Genomic DNA, 23,728 nt, shown 5'->3' with positions numbered 1-23,728 from the left:
CACATTTTCATCATGGTTAACAAAAACATTTGCTGCTTAGAAAGTTAATGCCTAAAGTAAATCACACTGACGTAATAGAGATAAATGCAAATATAAATGTGAATCATGAGCTCTGATGAAGAACATTATATGCTCTTTTTAAATGGATATGGAAGGGACACCTGGGTGGCTCAGGTCAGGATCCTGGGATCCTGGGATTGAGCCCAGCATTGCTCCCGCCTGAGAGGGAGCCTGCTTCTCACTCTCCTGCTTGCCCTACTTGTGCACTTTCTGTCAAATAAATAAAAAAGATCTTAAAAAAATAAAATAAAATGGATATGGATATGGAAGAGAATAGAACCAAGAGTTTTCCTTACTGTATATCAAAATTGTTATCAGACTCTAGTAATTAAAGTCAGTGCTATCTGCATAGGAATAAATGGAATCATATAGACAATTTTAAAACACAACCGCAATATGGGGAAACCCAACCTTTAACCAAGACAGATTTATAAACAAGATAAACTTCTTTAAAAACAAAACAAAACAAAACACTTCAGTTAGGTAGAGTACAAGTAAAGGTAAAAATAAAATACAGGGGAAAATTAGAAAATAAAATCCAAGAAAAATAAAATAAAGTCTTGTCCCCGTACCATGCCCCCAAATTAATTCCAGATTCCAATGAAAAAGCTGAAGTGAAAAACTTGACATGAAAATACATGTATGAGAACATTTTTATGAAAGGAAAGTTTTCTTCTTAAATCTTACAGTTTTATTACAAACCATTTAACAGCAAATCGTATACATTATAATTAGAAATAACATGTAATTAAAATTAAAAGTAAAAATGAAAAATATAATTCAAAATTCATTTAAAAAAAAAAGAGTTGTTTAGAAGCCAAATTTGAGGGGAATCCATGTGCCCTGAGGTAGTTTCCCTTTATGCTTTATGGGCAATTACGCCCCCTCGGGGTTGGCCTCAGCTATTTTTGTATTTACTGTAGGACAGTAAGTGGACTGAGTCAAGCTTGTAGCTTGCTCTTTCAAGAAAAGTAATGAAATAAAAGAAGCATTTAAGTGTGCTTGAGGGAAGTTTTGATAGATTTTCCAGCTACCATTCAGTATTTTCTTGGCTGCTCTCTGGGTGTTCGAGGAGCCGTTTTGCAATAGATTCCCTTATTAAGGCAACCTGAGAGGCATTTCTCTCAGCCTCCAGCTGCAAGGAATCATTATGGTCATTTCTGGTTCTAATTCCATGAGAACAGGGGAAGGGAGATAAATATTACTGGCAATCTTGAGCCCAGCCAATTCTGTTGGGAATTTTATATTCATTACCTGGGAAAGAAAAATTGGAGAAACAAAGCTGCTTAAAAAAAAAAAAAAAGTGTTGTCAGAGTTACAGGATTTGCAGAATTACAGGTGTCCTGAAGCAGGCCATTTTAGGGTTGGATATTGCTACTGAATGTTACCTGCCTTGAGACTAGAGACAGCATCTAGTTTCTATATAGAGTTGCAAGTTAGCTCGCATCCTATATAGGCAAATCCCATGAAGCATTTGCCCCTAAATTTAATTAGAAGGAGACATCCCCAAAGACCTCATCTGTGAAATTCTCAGAAATCAAACTGGTACCTGAGCCTTGCCTTTATTTTCTTCTCGAAACATTTGCTTCAGAAGATATATAATATAACTCAGGAAGTTGTTAAGGATATATTGCCTGGATTCACATGTCTAGTGCACCTAAATTAGTGGACTTTGTATTGACAGATTGTTGCCAAGAATGTGAAAGCGCATGGTGTACTTGGCCTGGAGCACCATAATATCCAATAAGCACTTTTTACTCTTATATCGTAAAACGTTATGTTACTGCTCTTTGTTTTCCATCTTACCTCGGTTTTCTTTCTTTCGAAGCCTGTTCATTTTTTTCTTAAATCCAACCTTTCATCTGTAGTTTATTTTTCAAATTTGAAACACTATGGGTATAAAATGAAATGCAGGTTCTTCTTATGTCACTTAGTACTAATTCAAATTTTTTCCTGTGTTTTTGCTCACGACTTGGGTTTTAATCACCAGCCACCATTGGCCACATAACTTGCTAGTACAGTTTCTATTAATTCCTGATATTTCTTGGAAAGTTTGAACTACCCTTGTCTGCTTTGGTTCAAGTCACTGGAAATGTGCTCATCTTCAGTTGACTTAGCTGAAATTGATCTTTACGCTTCGTTTACTCGCTGCGTTCTCAATCTTTCACGAAAGTATGGAGGTTTTGATTTTGAGCGACTTTGTGAAAATCCTTCCAGCAGAACTAGGTCACATTAACCTAGTTTTCCCTCTTTCCCTTTACACACGGTGGTGGCCCAGAACTGTCCTTCTGGGGAGGCGTCAGGTTGCTCTGGAAAATATTCTGGGTCCCAATGACTGTCTACTACTAACTGTGGACTCCATCCTTGGACTCTCCCCATACTTTTCTGAATTCATATTCAGTCGAATACCTCTGAGACTTGGCTGACCTGAATGAATGGGCACGTTTTCCCCCATGGCATTTCAGTTTTAAATACAGAAGAAATTAAATTGTTCCCTGTGCAGCAATTCATTGTTAAACTGTGACAGAATTTTTTTTTTCTTGTACAATAAACGTAGTCCCCGATTTAAAGAACATAGGCGGCTAGAAACCTTGGTATGGGATAGATTGAATTTAAAATCTGACATTGACAAAATTGCAATGATTTTTTTTTTAATAGCAAATAAAATCTGTAACATGGTACCTTTGGGATTTTAGACAGAAGTCAATCCTAAGAGCTGCATTCTTCCTTAATTTACATTTTAAGTGCTCATCAAGGTAGAAAGCAATGAATTCAGAAGACAGAGACTATAATGATTTTCTCTTCTTTTGAACTAGGGCAATATCCTCAAGGTCATATAATATATTATTATTTTTCGACTTTAAAGCATCGTTTTTCGTATGATGTCAGGCAAACTTAGTGCAACTTAGATACAAACTAGGGTAATAGGACTTTCACAGCAAACATGACATGAGATTACTAATCGTTAGCTAACACTTTGCAACGTGCAATAGAGTTACATCCACAGTATTTAGAAGAAAACAAAATGAAACAAACTATGATCAATGTGATTGGTTAGTTTCAGTTTTCATGATTACTTCCTGTTGGTACTTACTTTGAAAAGAATTAGGAAATTATTAATAATTCTCAGTTTATATTGCCATGGCATGCAGATGTTATTCCTTAAATTGTTTCTTGAGAATATGAAGTAAAAAACAAAAACCCTGAACTTTATTATTGTGATTAATGTTTTTTTTTTTTTTTAATTTAACATACGAAACCTGTGGGTTATCAGCTTTAAGAGAGCAGATGGATGAAGGAGAATGGGAGTAGAGGCCGTAGAAGGATGGCTAGGAAAGTGAAGGGAAATCATGAGAGTATTGTGTGATTGCAGCTCAAGGGAGAAGAGGTCAGGTAAGTGGTCACTTTCGTGAAAGCAGCGTCGATGGATTAGTTGGATTAGAACTGGTTAGAAGCTGGATTACAGTGGGATGAGATTTGGAGCGCAAGTGTGAAGAGAATCAGTTTATGAGCAAAGCTACAGGTAGAGTCCCTATCTTTTGACTTTAGCTATTGTTCTTCTGCAGCATGCTGCTGCTCAGCATTAAAAAATATTTTTTGTTTTCAAAAGTTTTATTTATTCGTTCATGAGAGACACACACAGAGAGGCAGAGACACAGGCAGAGGGAGAAGCAGGCTCCATGCAGGGAGCCCGACGCGGGACTGGATCCTGGGAGTCCAGGATCACGCCCTGGGCCGAAGGCAGACGCTCAACCACTGAGCCACCCAGGCATTCCTAAAAAAAATACTTTTTTTTTTTTTTTTAGTACTTTTGATGCAGTTTTTAGACATATTTGTTTTCAGGTTAGCAACCATGAAAAGAAAAGCGCTCGTTTGTTGTCAGATTTCTATGAAAATGAGCTAAAACTCAGAAATTTGACTAATAAATAAACTGCATACAAAGATATAGGAACAATATTGAAGTTGCTTCCTTTTTGATCTTGTCACACATAAGCCAGGTGGCCTTACGGTACAGAAAAGCTAAGTGTAGCTACTAAGACGTATCACAGTATCTTGGACATATTAGTACATGCTTTTAACCAGTCGTCTTGCACCATGATACAGACTGTAGCTTTCAGCAAGGTGGGAAATTGATGCCTCTATATGTGTACATACCAACATACATAATACAGAATATTAGTATCAGATTTATTTTAGGGGATCCCTGGGTGGCTCAGCAGTTTGGCGCCTGCCTTTGGCCCAGGGCGCGATCCTGGAGACCTGGGATCGAATCCCACGTCGGGCTCCTGGTGCATGGAGCCTGCTTCTCCCTCTGCCTGTGTCTCTGCCTCTCTCTCTCACTGTGTGCCTATCATAAATAAATAAAAAAAAAATAAAGTTGTAAAAAAAAAAGATTTATTTTAAAATAACTCCAGTTTATTCAGTAAACTGGAGTTATTTTGATGAAACTGATTGCGTAAAGTTTATTTTTTAATATCACCTATCGAAGGTCATCATAAAAACACACATATGGAATTAACGTAATTTCAGCCTATACATGATATATTTTTACTATGGAATCATGAATGTATTATAAAGTCAAGTCTGGGGGCTTTTTTTGGGAGATCTCCTAGGAGTCATGAGTCACTGTATGTATCTTGTTTTTCTGCCTAAGTTTAAGGCACCAGCACTTACAATTTGAAGGTCCAGACTATTGTAAGGTCATATAATTTAATAAAATTCCTTGGTTAGGTCAGCTAGACCTAGAGTTTCATTCTGTTCCACGTTGTCAAACACATTTAAAAAAAATATGTGTCCTGTACTATATATAACCATCCATATATAACTATAGAAAATCTGGAAGGTTATATGACTATGCCTCTCACATTATGTGCATACATATTCATAAAATTTATTTATTTATAATAAATACATAAAACTATTGTATAACTATAGTTACCTAAGCACTGCTGTAACCACATATGTGACTTTAACCGTAGCTATATATGACTGTCTTCCCAGTGAAGATCATTGCGATAACACAAATATACAAAATTTTTTTTCTGAAAATTGCACGTAAGCAATATGATTCTGAAGAGACGGTGACGCTGATGTCTTTTCTGTTGGCTTTTGGAAACGCTAGTGGGTAGTAAATACGGAGTTGCTGGACTTCACAGAGGTGCGGTTTCTAAATAGTGCCTTAGACACTTAAAGCATCTGTACACGTGTGTCCTTTCTTTCCATAGTGAATGGCTTCTAGTCAGATGTGCTGTAGCATTTAAAAGAAAAGTAGTATATTCGGAATCGGGATAGTGACATTCCAGGCCTATGACTACCTTCATCGTAGGTGCACCTGTTATTCCTGTGCTTGTCATCTTCTTCCCATATAAAAAGAAGGGGTTACACTAGGTCTCTAATATGATTTTCAGTTCTGCCATCCTGTGTTCCATATTGTAGTTAATTTTTTTAATTTAAAAAATGTTTTTAGTGCACCAGAGGAGTTAATATAACTGCAGCATAAATAGTTTTGTACAGCAAAGATGGTTTTAGAAAACAAATATTTACCACCCAACATGCTTTTCATAATGTGGGATTTTCATTTATTTAAAGCGGAGTACATGTATCTTTTTTTTTTTTTTTTAAATTTAAATGGAATTCAGTGTGAATACTTTCTCCTAATGCAGGCTTAAATTATTATACATTTCACACTGCAGTCCTTCCAAAATGCCAATGAATATATTTTATCTATATTTAGCTTCTTTCTTTTTCAAATTAAGCTGGCTATTGAAAGGTATAATTGGTTAGAATCTGGACAGTTTTGTTCAACAAAATTAATGACTCAGATGTCATTGAAATAAAAGTTCCTCCTTCTTTGAAAGTTAAATTAATTTAATGGTCATAATTCTTATTATTTAGCAATTATAATTCTATCCCTATCTCAGATTTTAAGGAAAAGGGGTACTGCACATGTTCTAATCTTTCAACAAAAAGTATTACATTTAAAAGTTTTTCTCTCTCTTTCACAGTATGAACCAATGAGACAGGATTAAGAACTAAAGAAGTTTCCATGCTTTTGTATGTGTCCACATAGAATTTAAAGACACTTACCCAGGCAGGAGACATAGAGGTCACATAGCCATTGCTCTCTCATGATTACTGTTTGTTTATTGTATTTTCAATCACATTGATCCAAAGTGAATGTAAGCTAAAGATTCTCTCTTCCAGTAGTATTCAGCATGAATAAGTAGATGTTTGCTGTTTATGACTACTTCTTGTTCAGGCTTTTCATCTATATCTGCATCATTATGTGTGTGTTAAAAGTAGAATTATATAATAGAACCATGGGTCAAATGTGAGTGGAGTCAGCCTTGGGTTCAGATACCAGTTTTGACAATAACCAGCTTTCTTAACATGGAAACTTTATCCTGATAAGTTTCTCTTTCTTTATATTTAGTTCAATATAAGTAATAATACCTATCAGGAAATGTTTTTGGATAATTAATCCTGTAAGGTACCATCCTAATATGTCTAGTAGGATATGCGCGATCTATTTTCTCTTTGCTGCTCTCTAGTATGGTTCTACGACATGAAGGCTGTGACTCCTAGCTGTTTTCTTATTGCTGTTAATTATGCTTATTAGAATGAACATTTGAAGACAGGACATTGATTAGGAGAATCCATTGCTCTGATGAGGATAATCAGCTGCTAGATGGAAAGAATCTGGTTCTGTAATAGGGAGAATCCACTGCCCATAATGAAAGTAGATTTTTGGAAATTTTTTTTTCCCTAAGAGAACTATTAAATTAGAACTCAAACACAGTGTTCAATGTAGTGGGTGTGAAGTTAAAGCAGGTCAAAAGATAAAAACAGTTACCCCAACAGATTTGCCTGATAGATGATGTAAAACAAGTCTTTCCAGTCCTTCCAATTTCAGCTGAGCTAAGGGAATGAGAAGACTGTCAGTCCTTGACAAGGGAGGCTTTTCCACAGGAACTTCCACTGAAAACCTGGTTTTGATCCAGGTATAAAAGAAAAGCTTTTTGTAATAACAGCAACTGGAATTCTAGATTGATTTCATAGTCAGTTTTAATGAATATTTTCAATTACATGAAGAATATTAAGAACCCCTTAATGTACACCTACTATTTCAAATTAATTACTGATCGCCATTAATTTATTCATTCATTTATCTATCTAAAAATATTTATTGAGCTCATGCTGTATGCCAGGGACTGCTCTAATTCACACAGGTAATTAACAAAGTCCTGTCTTTATGGAGCTAACATTCTGGTTGGAAACAGAATAAACAAACCAGTAAAAATATAGCATGCCAGATGATAAGAGCTTCCAGTCATTCAATTTCGATGGAAATTTCCATCCATCTTTTTCTCCAAAATTAAAACTTCACCTTTTCACTTGCTCTACCTCCTAGTAGCATTTACTCTTCCATTTTGACTAAACCTGTCTGAGAGCTTAGTCCAACCTCTTCCCATCTCACACCTTGATTAGATGGCATATAAATGCTAAGAATTCCAAATAGGTGTATCTAGCCCATATGTATTTGCTGAACTTCAGGTTCCTATATCCCAGTGACTATGTAGCATCTCTAGTAGGACTACCAAAAGGCTTCTCAAAAAAGGACTAATAGTTTTCTCCCTCAAACCTGTTCTTCCCCATATCCTTATCCAGATTTATTGATCTTTATCTAGATTTATTGATCTACACAGAAGGGAAAATCTGGTACAAATGCTAGACTGCATAGGGTCATGAATCCCTTCCTACAGATGAGGTGCAAGTAGTGCGATTGGTTTTGCTTAGGTTATACTATATGACACAAGGTAGGTGAGAAGTCAATCTCCCTGTCTCATAGAATTATTGAATAACAAAAAGGAAAAAGGCATCGGTAATCATTTAGGCCACTTCCCTATTACCAAAGAGAACAAAGAGAGGTCTGTGGAAGTTAAGAAACTCTGAGTTTGTGATAGAACCAGTTTAGTACCTCCTTCTATATCTGTATAAGGATATTAGCCTTCTTAAGTCAATAATCACAGTGCAAGGTTGAAAAGACACTGAAGGGAGCTATGTTAAAATTGTAGCAGAGAGCAGCCAAGTCCATGTGAAATTGATGGAAGATTTGACAAAGGAAGTGACCGGAGCTATCTTGGAAGACCTATAGTATTTGTCTCGGCTGGAGTGAGAAGCAGTGAGGGTTGTCCAGGTGAAAGCCTCAGATACTTGACTTCCCTGCAACTTTAGATAATGGTGGGGATTTGCTTCATCTTGACAATCTTTTCATTCATAGGCATGATACCAGCTTCCTTCCCCATCTCAAATGCTTTATTTTGTTCCTAAGGCAATACTTTAACACTCTTAGTTTGTTTTCCCAAGTGAGGTGAGATTCTAGAGAATGTGTAAACAAATCAAAATCCCTGAAATTTGAATCTACTAAATCATGTAACTACTCTAAATCCTACTGCCATAAGCAGCACAGCATGTTACACCATATGGCGAATAAAATAGTTTGATTCAGAGAAAAATATTATTTTTTGAACAAGAGAAACCTTTATCCATTCCCCTTACCTTTTTCAGGTCTAACTTTGTTACATCTGATGTTAAGCAGATACTTTTTAGATTTGTAAACATTTTGTTTTCTCTAAGTTAATAATGAGGTTGTTTTCTGATGCTTCTATATAAATGTTGAGGTTGCAAGGGAAAAGTCATAGGATCATTATTGCACCATCTGTTCCAGCTGGTTTGTTTTAGTCACATGCTTTTCAGTGTTCTTATTGAGCTATCAACAAACTGCCAATTAATTATGAAAATCTAACAGGTTGTCAGAGGTTACAGTACTGAGAAAGTGAGATCATGAGTCAGTGTATCATGGGATCGATTACTACTGATTTACAATCTCTAGAACACCTTCTGTGGATGAGTGAACTTTTAAAGACATGCTAATGACATCTTTGGAATCTGTAGCTGAAGATAAATAAAATGATAATTATTTTCTAAGCATCCATCAAGAAATATCTTTTTATTTAGATTGCTAATTGATAGCTATATAATGGGATTCAGTTATTTTTCTTAGTAATATCTTAATGGAGAAAATCTTGCAAGGTAGACATTCACAGAAGATCAATGCAGAAACTGGTTTCTTTGTCTAACACTCACTGGTAAGGCCAACACCTATCTACAATAGAAATCAGATTTCTCAAAAATAAAATATCTGACCTTTTTAAAAAGATTATATTTATTTATTTATTTGCTTATTCATTTATTTATTTATGAGAGAGTGGAGGGAGGGGAGAGCGGAGGGAGAGGGAGAGACAGAGAATCTCAAGCAGACTCAGAGCCCACTCAGGGCTTGATCTCATGACCCTGAGACCATGACCTGAGCCAAAACCAACAACAGTTGGATGCGTGGCTGACCAAACCACCCAGGTGCCCCGGTATCTGACTTTTAATATGAATTGTTTCATTTTCTTTGTGATACCAAGTAAATCACTCCAGTTGTCTGATAGCATTTTCTGAGATTAAGCATTTATATTTTTATTTTTCTGTTTTCAAGTTTTGTATAACTTGGTATTAATAAATTTTAGACTTGAAAATTATAGGACTATCAATGAAAAAAATCATCATAGTTAATAATATGAGAAAGCGGTATAAATAAGTTGTATATAAGGCGCTGAAGATTTACGTGTTGACTGTTGTAACCAACATTTGGTGAAATTTCTTAAAGCAGAGAATCCTAGTGTATTGCGTTTTAGCAGAGAAAATATTTCAGGAGATTATTGATCTAATTATCAATGTATGGAAGTTTTCTCAAGATTTGTAAAATTTTTGGTCACCTATTAAAATTAATTGTTCATTTAATGTGTATCTTATAGTATATGAAATATTTGTAGTTATGTGGAATACGTGTGTGTGATTGAGCGTGTGGATGTGTATGTGAGAGAGAAAGGACAGAAAAAGAGAAGAAACCCTTAAGTGAGCAGTTTGAGAAATTTATGATCCAACCTTTAGCCTGTCATGATGACACAAGGCTGTTGCTGTGCCTCTTTCCTCCTGCTTCTGTTTGACAAACGAAGGAACACATAGTATTCAGAACCTTTAGAAAATATCCCTTTGGCTGAGTTGATCCGGTTTGCTTTATTCTTGGGCTCTATCTTGGATTTAAAATATTCCATCCAGTTGTCTTATAAACAAATATTTACCTCTGAGAGAAGTATTAGACTATACATCAAAATGACAGCAAAGGGATGGATTGCAAATGAAATTATTTAGTTTTCTGGTTTAGTTTTCAGATGTTTTGTAGCGGTAGTGAAATAGGAATTGCATTCAATATCATCAGAATGCAAGAAAACACAATCTTTTTTTTTCTTCTGTTGAATGCAGGATGACATTCATTTATGCATTCATTTATTGAGTATCTAGTAGGTACCAGACAATTTGCTAGGCTCAGATGATATAATGCTGGAAAAAAAAAAAAAAAACCCACCCAGATCCCTGTATTCATGCAGTTTGAAGGAGAAGACTGATAGATAATGTAGAGAAGCAGGCCACAATTATTCAACTAATCATTTTAACGATATATAATTACAAATGGTTGCTCTGAAATGAAGGAAAACTCACTTATAAGCATGAGTAACTAAGAAATGTAACTCAAGCTTGGTGTTATAGGGAAAGGTTCTTAAGGGATATGTTTGATATGTGAAGGTCTTCGGTGATAAATGGGGGTGGAAAAGGTGGATTTCTTTCCTTTTTTTTTTTTTTAAGATTTTATTTATTTACTCATGAGAGACACAGAGAGTGAAGTGAGGCAGAGACACAAGCAGAGGGAGAAGCAGGCTCCCTGCAGGGAACCAGATGTGGGACTTGATCTCTGGGATCACACCCTGAGCTGAAGGCAGACTTTCAACCACTGAGCCACCCAGGTGTCCCAGGGAAGGTGTATCTCAAGTGATGAAAATAGTGTACAAAAGTCACCTAGTGAGAATGCACCAAGTTCAGAGAACTGAATGAAAGTCAGTGTGGCTGGACAGCAGTTCTTAGAGGAAGAGAAAAGCATCCAGAGCCTAGACTCTGTGGGCACCCGTAGGGTATGTCAGGGATTTTGGTTTTTATCTTAAGGGTAAAGGAGTATATCCTAAATTTATTAACAAGGGCAATGATGTCATGGTATTTGCATTTGACATGATCATGTAGGCTATTGCTCAGGGAATGATTCAAGGTACACATATGCATGAACGTGGATGGCCAGTAAGGATGTGCTCGGGGAAGTGTGGGGAGTGTGGTGCTGAGAGCTGAACTAGAGTTGTGACAGTAGATGGGAAAAAAAAAAAAAACTGTTGTTTGGGAAATATATTTTGAAGGCAGAACTAACAGAACTTAGGAAGGGTTTTAATATGAAAGGTATGAGAGACGCCTGGGTGGCCCAGTGGTTGAGCATCTACCTTTGGCTCAGGTCGTGATCCCAGGGTCCCAAGATCGAGGCACACGTCGGGCTCCCTGTATGGAGCCTGCCTTTCCCTCTGCCTGTGCCTCTGCCTCTCTCTCTCTCTCTCTCTCTGTGTCTCTCATAAATAAATAAAATCTTTAAAAAATAATTAATATGAAAGGTATGGGACACAAAGTTGTCTCCTTTTGTTTCTGGCTTGATTAAATGGATGAAAGAAAATCTGGGAAAGCATTACATTATGTGGGGTTTGTATACCATGAGCTGCTTTTGAAATATACATGTGGAGCTGTTAAGTAGGCTTTTTTTTTTTTTTGTTAAGATTTTATTTTTATTTATTTGTGAGAGGCCACAGAGAGAGAGGCAGAGACATAGGCAGAGGGAGAAGCAGGCTTCTTGTGGGGAGCCAGATGCAGGACTGGATCCCAGGAGCCCGGAATCACAACCTGAGGCGAAGGCAGATGCTCAATCACTGAGCCACCCAGGCGCCCCATAGGCTGTCTTAATCTGGAGACTGGATGAGAAGCAATGATATAAAGCCCCCTCCCCCCCACCCCTCCCATCCCCCCAACCCCCCCCCCCCGCCACTATCAGAAAGTATAACATTCCTATGAAATCTTCCATAAGCCCCAAACAGCATAAAACAAAGAAGCAGTTACCATTAATTTACGTGGAAAATTTCTTAAGTGTTCTCATGACCCCCAAAATAAGCCCTCTCAGGGTTTTCTGTTACCTTAGCTGCACAAAATAAATCAAGACAAAGCACAGATGCTCACAGGGACACTTCAAAAGCCCTGGGGCCTTGGTACTGAAATGCTGGATGTAGTTCCCAGGGAAGGGGCTTGGCGGAACCACTCACTATTCCATGCCCCCAGGCGGGCTGCTTCCTTAAGGGCTAATGCAAAACAAATGCAGAACACTGTTTCCTCTTTAAACTTCTTTTTGTGAAAGCAAAATCCTTTTCATATTTCTCTTAGTGAAAACAGGTACTAATGCAGGTGTTCCATGAAAGCAAAGTGGTCTAATGTGAACTTTTGAAAAGCAGGAGTTAGCTGTAATTAAAACCATAGATGATGTGGAATGTCTGGACTGGATAAATAGAACAGGCATGTGGCTAAGAATGAGATTGGATAAACTATAACTTTTAATGGTGAAGCAAAGGAGTGACATGAACCTGCAAAAGGGCTGAGAAATTTTCATAAATTCTACAAAAACTGAAGAGAGGGGTGTCTTAAACTCCAAGTGACCAGTTCTTGAAAAAAAAAAAAAGGAATGTTACTTTGATAGAGCAATAGGGGTAGAAGCATGCTTGAGTGAACTAGGTTCAAAAATTAAGAGAGATACACAACTCTTTCCGAAAATTCAGAAAGTAAAGGAGAGAAATTATCTTAAAACCTGGGTGATTAGAGTATCTTTAAAGATGGAAGTTAATAACTAAGTGGGGAAGTTTAGACAGTAACTAGCAGGGTTAATTCATTGGGTAAGTTTCTCAAGAAGTCAGATGTACAGAATAGAGTAGAGAAGAGGAGAAAGAGCTCCTCTATTGTCACAATAGGGGCAAAGATGCGTTGGTTAAAATTATAAGGTGAGTTATAGTTTAATTCAAAGCATAGATTTGTGGGACACCTGGATGGCTCAGCGGGTTGAGCATCTGCCTTTGGCTCAGGGTGTGATCCTGGGGTCCCAGGATTGAGTCCCACATTGGCCTCCCCGCAGGGAGCCTGCTTCTCCCTTTGCCTATGTCTCTGCCTCCCTCTCTCTGTGTCTCTTATGAATAAATTAAAATATATATATATATATATATTTAAAGCATAGATTTGTTTGTTTGGAAGAGGGGTTAGAATTTATATGATCATAAATTTATGGCATTTTATAATTTCTCTGCTGTATTCAAAGACATAGAGCAGTGGATAGACTCATGTGGCTTAAATTTAAGGCACTTACTAAGAAGTTTTCTAGAAAATATTCTTTTAGATAGTATTGGAAAAATGCATTCATAACTCAGTATAACTGTCTGCATAATTGTTGAACCTCAGCTCATTAAGTGCCTCCCAGAGAAGACCACCTTATCAAACTCTCCGCAGTCTTTACTAGTGAATTATAATAACTATAGTTTTATTAAGTGTTATTCAGCAAATGTACTTAAAGAGGAGTTCAAAATTTATAAGTATGTTGATAATCGTACTTAATATGAATGCTTAGAAAATTAGCCATGGTTTGAAGTTCAGTTGTTTTTTGTTTTTGTTTTTGTTTTGTTTTGTTTTTCATTTTCTTTCAACTTGGTTTTAATTAATTCTCCTTAATACATTTTGATTGGGGTTTATATCTACGTTTTTAATGCTGTGTAAGGCTAGATGAGTGAAAAAAAAAAACAGTGTTTGTTATGATCAAGGGGATCATAATCTTTATTTGGAGATGCTAACCTATTACGGATTCACTTGGCAATTACCCACTCATTTTGATTAGATATGTGGAGATTTCTATGCACTGTTGAATATTTCCTGATGCATTTTTTCCCAATATATAATGCATTTTCTGATTACTTGTAATGCTGATTTTCACAGGTGAAAAGCAATAAGAATGTTTAAGTGCTGGTCAGCTGTCTTGGTTCTTGGATTAATTTTTCTGGAGTCAGAAGGAAGGCCAACCAAAGAAGCAGGATATGGCCTTAAATCCTACCAACCTCTAATAAGATTGCGACACAAGGTACAGTCACCCTTCTGAATTTGCTCACAGTGCCTAGCAGTTATGAACTAAACTACTAGGTGTCTGCTTTATTATACACCTAGGAGCACTTAGTTCAGTAATGCCTTCAGAATATAATTTCCATATAAAAGTGCACATTTTAAAACATGAAATGGTAGTAATTTGAAAATTTACAATTTTTGAAATTAAATATTTTTTGACAAAGTACAGAGAGGGCTCATTGAAAAAAATCATTAAAGTTTACATTGTCATAGTAATAGACTTATAAAAATAAGTAAATATGTTAAGACTTCATCAACTAGTTTCTGTTATTCCCACGTTAAGTTTAAAACTTTTAAAATTAAAGCATAAGTGTTATGTTTTTTAACTTGCAATAAAAGTAAACAGAAAAAGATGTTTATACCAGCTGGAGATGTATAGGTTGGCAAAGAATTAGTATTTATAGAAATCTAATTAGACATTTTAATTTCATACAAATCATAACTTTAAGTTCTTTAATATTGGGGAAATACTTCACTTCCCTATGTTAAATATTTTCAAGTATAAAATAAATTGACATTTAGGCATACTATAAATCATATAGATTATGTAGTTACACTAATTAAGCTAGTGTTTTTATTTTAATACTAGAGCAACTTTAATGCTAAAGTAAGTTCTTATTCAATCAAATTAAAAGTTTATAATATATTTTGATTTTCATAGAAAGTAGAAAACAAGACAAAAACTAACATGCTAATTATGGTAAAAAAATATACATTTAAGATTTTCTTATGTTGTCTCAAAAATAAATAAACAAACCTTGAAATAAATATAAATCGGTTTACCCCTGAATAGCATATGTGTTAGGGGTGCTGACCTTTGTATAGTCAAAAATCCATGCATAACTTTTGACTCCCTAAAATCTTAAATATTAGTAACCTACTGTTGACTGAAGCCTTATTGATAATATAAACTATCAAAGAACACGTATTTTGTATATGTGTTATATACTATATTCTCATGATAAAGTAATGTGAGAATTATTTATGTAATTACATTAAAATGTTATTAAAAATTTAAAGGAAGAAAAAATACTTTTACAGTATAGTACTAGATTAATTTTTAAAATTGTGTGTAAGTAGACCTGCCCTGTTCAGACCTGGGTTGTATACTTGTAGAAACACACACATATTTACACTGCATCTGTATACGTTGTATATAGTCTTGCTGAAATTCTTTCATAATATTATAAGATTTTGATAAAACCACCAACGTTGACTGGGATTTTTATGTGCCAGACCATGCAGTAAACTCTTAAATGTAGTCTTTTATTTAATCTCCAAAACAATCTTCTAAAGATGTATCTTTTCATTTTAAATATGAAAAATCAGAATTTCTAGAGTTGTTAAGGGATTTTATGAATGCATACAGTTGTTAAATATATTAATTGACTAGGGTAACATTCAATATAGGTTTGATAGCCAGAAACAATAAAATAAGTAAAAAGTGGAAATGTACTTCAGTGTTAAAAATCATTGTTGATAATTGATCTTGTTTCACTATCTTTCAATTATCATTTGTGTCCCGTATGTCACAAAAACTCAGTTTTTATCCTAGTCTAAAGCATAGAGAGAATAACTCCTTTGTGAATACTCTCAAAACATATTATTAATACAATGTATTAGCTCATTTTGTTAATACCAGTGAATATTTATTCTGTGCTGTTTATCTACCCCACGTTATATGTCTTGAGGTCAGAAACTATGCCTTTCTAATCCTTTCATTCCTGGAGCTATGAACATAATAGATACTATTTAATTGACTCCATGGCAGAAAAATGGCCAGTAGAATGCATGGCTATGCTGTTTTTATTGTTCTTCGGCTAACTATAATACGACAGGTTTTTATATGTCAGTGTACATTTATAAACAAACCATTTTGAATTAAGTTTGGATGTTGAAGATAAATTATTTATCATGCTTTGCTGTGAGATTTAGTAAACCTTTAAAGAAAAGAAACAACACAATGAGTTAAGCCTATTTTAGAAACACTAATAATCACCAAAAATAGTCAAAGTTACCTTCCAATCTTTTCCATTTCTCTGAGTCTCACACCTAAATAGTTACAGATAATATATGATTACTGATATTTAAAAACAGAGATGCAGAATGTTAGTAATACCTAATTTTCAAATGACTTAGGACTGAGGTAAAATTAAACTATAAAAGTTATTTGTGAGTGTGTATGTGTGTGTGTGTGTATTTGTGAAAGCGTTTGCTTGACAGGAGAAAGAAGCACTCTGAGTTTTACAAGTCCCTGTCAAAACCTTACCAAGTAATTTGTGCTCACTAGCAACATCCCCACCCAACCACAGGGAAGTGCCTTTATTTCCCCAAGATCTTGATAATTAATACCATTATAGCCTTTATTTCTATTTGAATCAATCATTATTTGGATCCCAGAAATGACCTGTCATCCTTTTTCCACCGATTCCCATTCTAGTTGCATCTATTGGTAAGGCTTTCCCAAACCATAATTAAAAATGGAACAGTCACAGGTGTTTCTTACCTCCCATTTTAAAATGTATTTTCACCATTTGTGATGTAATATATATATATGTGTGTATATATATATATATATATGATTTTATGTATAAATATGTATAATTTAGATATTTCCTTCCATTATGATGTGAACTACTATTCATCATGCTATACTATAGCACCTAGAATTGTGTTAGGCACATAGTCAACACTTAATAAATATATATTGAATGAATGATTCCATCTGCTGACTAGAATAGGGCTAAAATCATATATATATGATATGCGTATATCATATATATGTGATACATAATTATATAGTTAATTATAATTAGTAAATTAATTAGGTATTTTTCTGCTCATGAGAGCAAAATCAACAGAGAATACTTAATAAAATGTTTTAAAAATTATTTTAATAGCATTACATACATTAATTTCCTATTATTTGTTATTTATTAACCTTCCATTTTATTTAAACTGCAAAGAATATAAATGCCTATATTTCTGTAAGGCTTAGGGATGGATAATATTTTCATTTTTTGGGTTAGGCCTCACTGTGTTCAATATATTTACTGACTAGAAACAATAAAATAATATGTGTGATAAATTTTGAGATATATTAGATATTTTCCACCAGAGAGGTGTCAGTACTTTGAGTATGAACAACTATTTGTTTAGAACTCATGTTTACCAAATGTTTGCGTGCCACTGTATAAAGAATCCTCTCTGGGGAACAAAAAGTGAAATGTCATTTATTTGTCAGATTACATAGAAATATTACAGATTTAAATATAAATATATGTGTACATATTTATATCATTAACAAATATATGTATGCATAACTGATTGAAAACATATTTGTCTGAGTCTCAAGATAAATATGAGAACCATATAAATTCATCATGCCATTTATAGAAATTGTAATTATAGTCACAGTATGTCTGAAGGAGCTGATCATGTATTTCAACTGTGTGTTTATCCAACAGGAATTTATGGAACACATCAAATGTGGGGGTTTAGTAGTTCTATTCTATACATTAGGTCATTTAATCGTTGTATATTCCTATGTAATAAGTGGTTTATTGTTATTCCATAGTTGAGGAAACTGGAGTTCACAAATGTATAGTAATTTTTAATGCCACATACCTAGAAAGTTAGGAGAAAGGATTTAGGATTTAATACACAGACTAAATAGCTTGATGCAGAGTACATAATGAAAACTTTTTGTAGTAATTTGACCTGGGTACCACGTATTTCCTATTCTCCCCACATTCCGATCACAGGGCAGGAAGGTTGGATTTCACGTCCCTCTGTGGTTAGATGAGACTGTGTGTCTAGTTCTGGCCAATGAGTTAAGTGCTATAGAATGCATCTGGGCTGAACCATGTGATTCCAGTTTTAAAGTGTTCCCGAACTCTCTTTTCCCCTAGCATTTACAAACAGCATCTGTTCAAGGTGGTGGTTGCTTAATCACCCCAAATTTCTAGATAACCAGGATGAGTAAAACACCCAGGCAATTAGTGTTTGTCTTGAAATGTGAAATGAGAGAGAGAGAAAAAACAAAACAAAACACTTTTGTTTTAAACCACTGAGACTTGGGAGTTGTTTATCGCCTCCCCATGACCGCAGCCGATCCTCACCAATAAAGACAGAACGAGAACTTCTACTCCTATCACAGAGTCGGAAATCCTGGGCTGCTTTTTCTGTTCCATTTTGGCTTCTTGTTTCATTTCCACTCTTGGGATTTTTCTTACACTCTTTTCTCTGTTTCTTCCTTGTCTCTACTTCTTGCTGGCTCATAATTTCCCATCACACTGTAACTTCCTATTGTATTTATGCCCCTGTCATATGCAAGCCCTAATGATATTCTAACATAATGCCGTAGGCTCTAATTGGTAGGCTCTAAACCCTGTTAGGCACAGTACCCTATCTTACGTGCCTTTTCTTGCCTACAGCTCTGATCACATTGTTGCATTGTTTGCTGCTACTCGAAATCAAAGTCAGGCTTGAAGGAACATCTTAGGAGGACAATAGGAATGTTCTTTGAGGATAGCTAATGGGACCACTCAGAGATCTTAAAATTCTTACATCTTTATGTGAAACCAGAGAGTGCCATGTCCAGCTTTATGGTACAAAGCTACCCCCGCAAACCCAAAGTGGCTTATGACTCCCTTACCTCCTAAATCAAAATGTTTGTCTATGAGAGTAGTTACTGTGCAAATGGACAAAGAGTTGGCATAATTTAGTAAGTCCAGAGAGTGTTGCTATGCACCATAGTGCAATATAATTCAAAAACATCATTTGTGGGAGACGATTTCTGACTTTTGGTATAAAAAAAGATAGCTGTGGATTGGTGAAGAGTAGCAAAAGAGAACTCTAGGAAAGGAGACAAATGTTAAACAACACATCAAAACCATGACTGCTTAGAGGCTGGAAACCTTCAGGCAAACCCAGGAGCATTATTTCCTGACTGAGGAAAAATTTTGCCATCCCATCTGAAATATCTGACTGCTTGCAGCATGTTCAAGGGAACACCCTTAAAATGTTAATATATTTTGTGGAGGTCAGGAAGCAATTTAACACTCTATCTAAGAGCAAAAATGTTGGTGATAAAGGGAGTGGAGAACTGGTCAAATAATTCATTAAATATTGAAGATTATACTAATTGGGATTCCTGGTGGCTCAGTGGTTGAGCATCTGCCTTTGGCTTGGGTCATGATCCCGGGTCCTGGATCAAGTCCCACATCAGGCTCCCCATGGGGCACCTGCTTCTTGCTCTGCTTATGTCTCTGCCCCTCTCTCTTGTGTCTCTCATGAATAAATAAATAAAATCTTTAAAATAAATAAATACTATGCTAACTAATATATCGATATATTTATTCCATAGTCATCATCATGGCTGAATATTATTAATAAATCTAAGATTTTTTTTCTAATCAAGGAAATCACGTTTGAAAAATAAGAACATTTTGAAATTTTATTTCTCAGAAATGAAATTCCAGTGTTAACTGAGCTAAAATTCCAGTGTTAACTGAGCTAGTTCCCAGAGCCTGATTTCCACAGGGCACTATAAATAGGACCAGGTTAAACCAGCACATACCACAGGGACTGTTAATGGGAAGATCTGTGAGTTGAAGGACACCAGTTCTATAGTATGGGCTGTAAGCCTGCCTGTTCTTTGCACCAGAAGCACACATTATTTTTATTATACCGGACAGTAAGTATTCCTGCCCTTTGCTGTGACTGGAGATGCAATCTCTCTCCTCTAAGGCTGTTAACACACTTGCTCTTTGCTCTCAAGAGAGACATTATCTCTAAGTTTCAAGGCAGTTTTTTATCCAAATATCCTTGAAGAGCTAGTCCAGAGCAAATGGCAGTCAGTGTCTCTGTTCAGGAGGCCTGAGAAACATGAGGCACCGTGGAGATTGTCTCCCAATGCACATGGAAAAGACCATCTTTAACAGGAGGTTAGAGTTACCATCAAGTGTATCTATCTAAAACCAAAATTAATGCTGTGTGCACCAAGTACACGGTTAAGGCTTCATCCTACCTTTTACCTGATTAACTTTGTCCTTTCTTGAACTTTAAGGGGAAAGAAATATTTCACTCAGCTCTGGCTTTGTTGCTTGCATGTTTGTTCTTTCAAACCAGAGTATATTTGAGAAACTGGGGGAAAATTGGCATGCAGAGGACTGAATCCTTTTGCTTAGCAAAAATAAAACATCAAAGGAATGTACCCACCTTCTAAGATTCTCAAGATGTGGACCTGCTACAGAAAATTGTCATTTGATCCTTTCAAGAATGAATTCTCGAAGCAGTACTGTTATAGTTGTATAGGAAGGTGCGCAAAAAGGATCCTCCCTTACACTTCTCTGACTCTACGTTAAAATTTTTTTTGTAAATCCTTAAAAGTAGCTATAACTTGAACAAATAGAGCTACTTTCCATTGAAGATTTAAAGTTTTGAAATGTTAAAAAATGTGGTGTTTTAGTATTCTATTTACATCTATTCACAAAGTATAATAAAGTACATAAATAAAGTCAAATTTATATAGTACATTAAAGTCAAGCTTGTCAAGATTTCAGAAAACTCTCCTTATGTATCAGCTTTGGGCACATATCATGCTTTCTATCACCCCGGTATGGATTTTCAAGTGACTTGAATTACAATGCTTCCTTTTATCCAACACCATAATTTTTGTTTTTAAGATTTTATTTATTTATTCATAGGAGATACACATAGAGAGGCAGAGACACAGGCAGAGGGAGAAGCAGGCTCCAAGCAGGGAGCTCGACATGGGTCTTGATCCCGGGTCTCCAGGATCAGGCCCTGGACCGAAGGCGGCGCTAAACTGCTGAGCCACCCGGGCTGCCCCCCAACACCATAATTTAAAAAATATCCTGATAGTTAAAAAATGGCTTTACTCCTGTTTTTCTGAACATTGATCCATCTACTGAGCAAGAAACATCAGAATATCAGGACCTATGTGCTCTGAAAGAAGTTTGTCATTACTGTTCATTTTCTTTTGATTGACTTCCAAAGCCTTCTTATCTTTAAATTTTTCGATCTAGTTGTCTTTTGTTACCGTTTCTGTGGAGAGGATGTCAGCTACATCGTATTAGTTTGCTAGGAAAGCAAACTATTAGTATACCCTCATTATCTGCCAATTAAGCACATTAGGCTACCTCCTATTCAAAAAACAAAATACAGGTATGTTGTTTTTAAAGGGGTTCAATGGGAGTTTACTAAACTGTAGATGTAGGAAAAAGGGTTGTAAGTTAACAGGTGAATGAAGTAAAAATACGTTTATCTAATCATTGATATTAATATATTGCAAACTAGCATCTGCATTCAGCACTTCAATGTGTAAATTAATTATACATTGTTTTGTACATCTTTCATTATTAAAATTCTATTGTGAATTCAATTAGCAAAGCTCTCTACTATAAATGAAAGATCCTGATTTATGAACTTGGCATTCAGCATGTTTAAAAGATAAACACCCTATGGTATATAAACCACAACTGAAAAGTGTCGTGTTGTTTTTAACTAATATTACTCATTACTTATTTGGGGCATCAGTTCCTGTATATGAGCTGAGAGTTAGGGTTTTAGAGCCATTAGTCGAAAATATTCAATTCCTTATATAATATATATATATTTTATGTATATATATTTTTCATTCATTTTATATATATATCTTTCCTATCTGGCAAAGGAAAAGCCGAGGAAAAGGAATAGGAAAGCCGAGGGCCTGGGGGGCAAAATTCTTTGTTGAAGATCATACAGATGGGTGTTGCTCAACTAATATTAGAATCTGGATTTCTGGGGCACCTGGGTACCTCAGTGATAGAGCGTCTGCCTTTGACTCAGGTCATATCCCGGGGTCGAGGATCGAGTCCCACATCAGGCTCCCTGTAAGGAGCCTGCTTCTCCCTCTGCCTGTGTCTCTGCCTCTCTCTCTCCATCTCTCATGAATAAATAAATATAATTTTTTTTAAAAAGAAAGAATCTGGATTTCCCATCTTCTAGGACAGTTTTGTTTTCCTTTAACACATTGCTTCCTTAAATTAACCTGTTTCTTCAAGTCCACGTTTTAATCAACAAAAACATGCATTCACTCATTATTTCAACAAGTATGTATTAAGTAGCTGCTGCACACAAGATACTGAGCAAAATGATTCAAATTAAGTTCTTAGATACACGTATTGGTTTGCCTGTGATTATTGAAGTAAACATCTCAAATGAATTGATTGAAAATACAGGAAAAGACTTTATTTAATATACAGCAAGGGGACCAGCCTACAGGGACAGCCAGTTTGCTTCATAGACATTAGTTTCAGGGAAATAAATGGGAGTGACTCTGCATATTTGCTGGTCGAGGCACTAGGAAAAACAGGCTCAGTTGAGATGTTGAACTAGTCACCAAGCTGTCTGAAAGCGACCGAGAATTTATCAGTTGTGTGGGTTAAGCAAACAGCCCGTTCAGAGATGGGGCTGTCAATCATTATACTAACAACTGGTAGAAATAACGAACCAAAAAAGGTCTATTTCAAACATTCTGTCAGAAGTTTGCTTACATATGCTCTAAGAAATGCTGGCAATGGGGTTTTGTTTTCTCCTGAGGTAGGGACCTCTTTTGCTCTTGCTCAATTTTTAAAATAGGCTTTGTTTTTTTATTTATTTTTCCAAAATAATTCCTTTTTTATTTGTTTTTTGTATCTGAGTGTGGTTGACTCCCAACGTTATGTGAGTTTCAGGCATAGAGCGTAGTGATGCCACAGCTCCCTATGTCACGCTCTGCTCACCGCTACTGTTAGAGCAGTGGTACGTTACCATCCAAATTGAGCCAAGAGTTCAGCATGCCCATGTCTGTACACCCCCCTCCTGCACTATCAACGTTCTGCGAGAGATTGTGTCCATTAGGTTTATACTTTTTTATAAAAAACACACACAAAAGCAAGTGTTCTGACAATACTAAAACAAATAATTAAATACAACAATGTAAAGTTTGAAAATATATTATTTGAAGTGATATAAACATTTCATTGTGTAAGGGTTTAGGAAATTTTTGAAAGGAATTATGTATCCCTTATATTTGTTTTTTCCTAAATTTTGGAATTTGAACTTTACAATGAATACCCATGTAACCAAGACCTAGATAAATATTTTATTATGCTTGCTTCTCATATATATAAGTGTTTGTGTGTATCTCCACCTGTCTTTTCATTTATTAATCTATCTTATTTTTTATTCATTTCAAATTATATTATAGACTTTAAGATTTTCTTAAATACTTTGGTACACATCATTAGTTAGGGTTAAATATTTAGAGCTTTTTTTTCTTTTGAGATACCATTTATGCACAATGGAAAGGCCCAACCTTTTATCTTTACTTTTTGAATTTTTATAGAAGTTTACACTTCTACAATAAACATCAAAATACAATTGTATCAAAATACTCAAAGGCATCACCCCCCCTGAAAGTTCCCTCATATGTCTTCCCTGG

The 23,728-nt window shown here is 35.5% G+C and overlaps 1 protein-coding gene across 2 annotated transcripts in view; it reads left to right on the top strand.

Moving 5' to 3' along the window:
• Positions 1-23,728, top strand: part of FSTL5 (follistatin like 5) — a 685,094-nt gene that overhangs the window by 34,222 nt on the left and 627,144 nt on the right. For both annotated transcript variants that reach the window (XM_026008082.2, XM_026008081.2), the window contains exon 2: positions 14,056-14,197. In XM_026008082.2, coding sequence (XP_025863867.1) covers positions 14,072-14,197 — 126 coding nt within the window. In that variant the 5' untranslated portion in view covers positions 14,056-14,071. The remainder of the gene's footprint in view (positions 1-14,055; positions 14,198-23,728) is intronic.

Source organism: Vulpes vulpes, chromosome 10, assembly GCF_048418805.1.
Source record: "Vulpes vulpes isolate BD-2025 chromosome 10, VulVul3, whole genome shotgun sequence".
NCBI classification, from domain to species: domain Eukaryota; kingdom Metazoa; phylum Chordata; class Mammalia; order Carnivora; family Canidae; genus Vulpes; species Vulpes vulpes.
The sequence above is the reverse complement of the archived record's forward strand: the minus strand, read 5'-3'. Positions and strand labels throughout refer to the sequence as shown.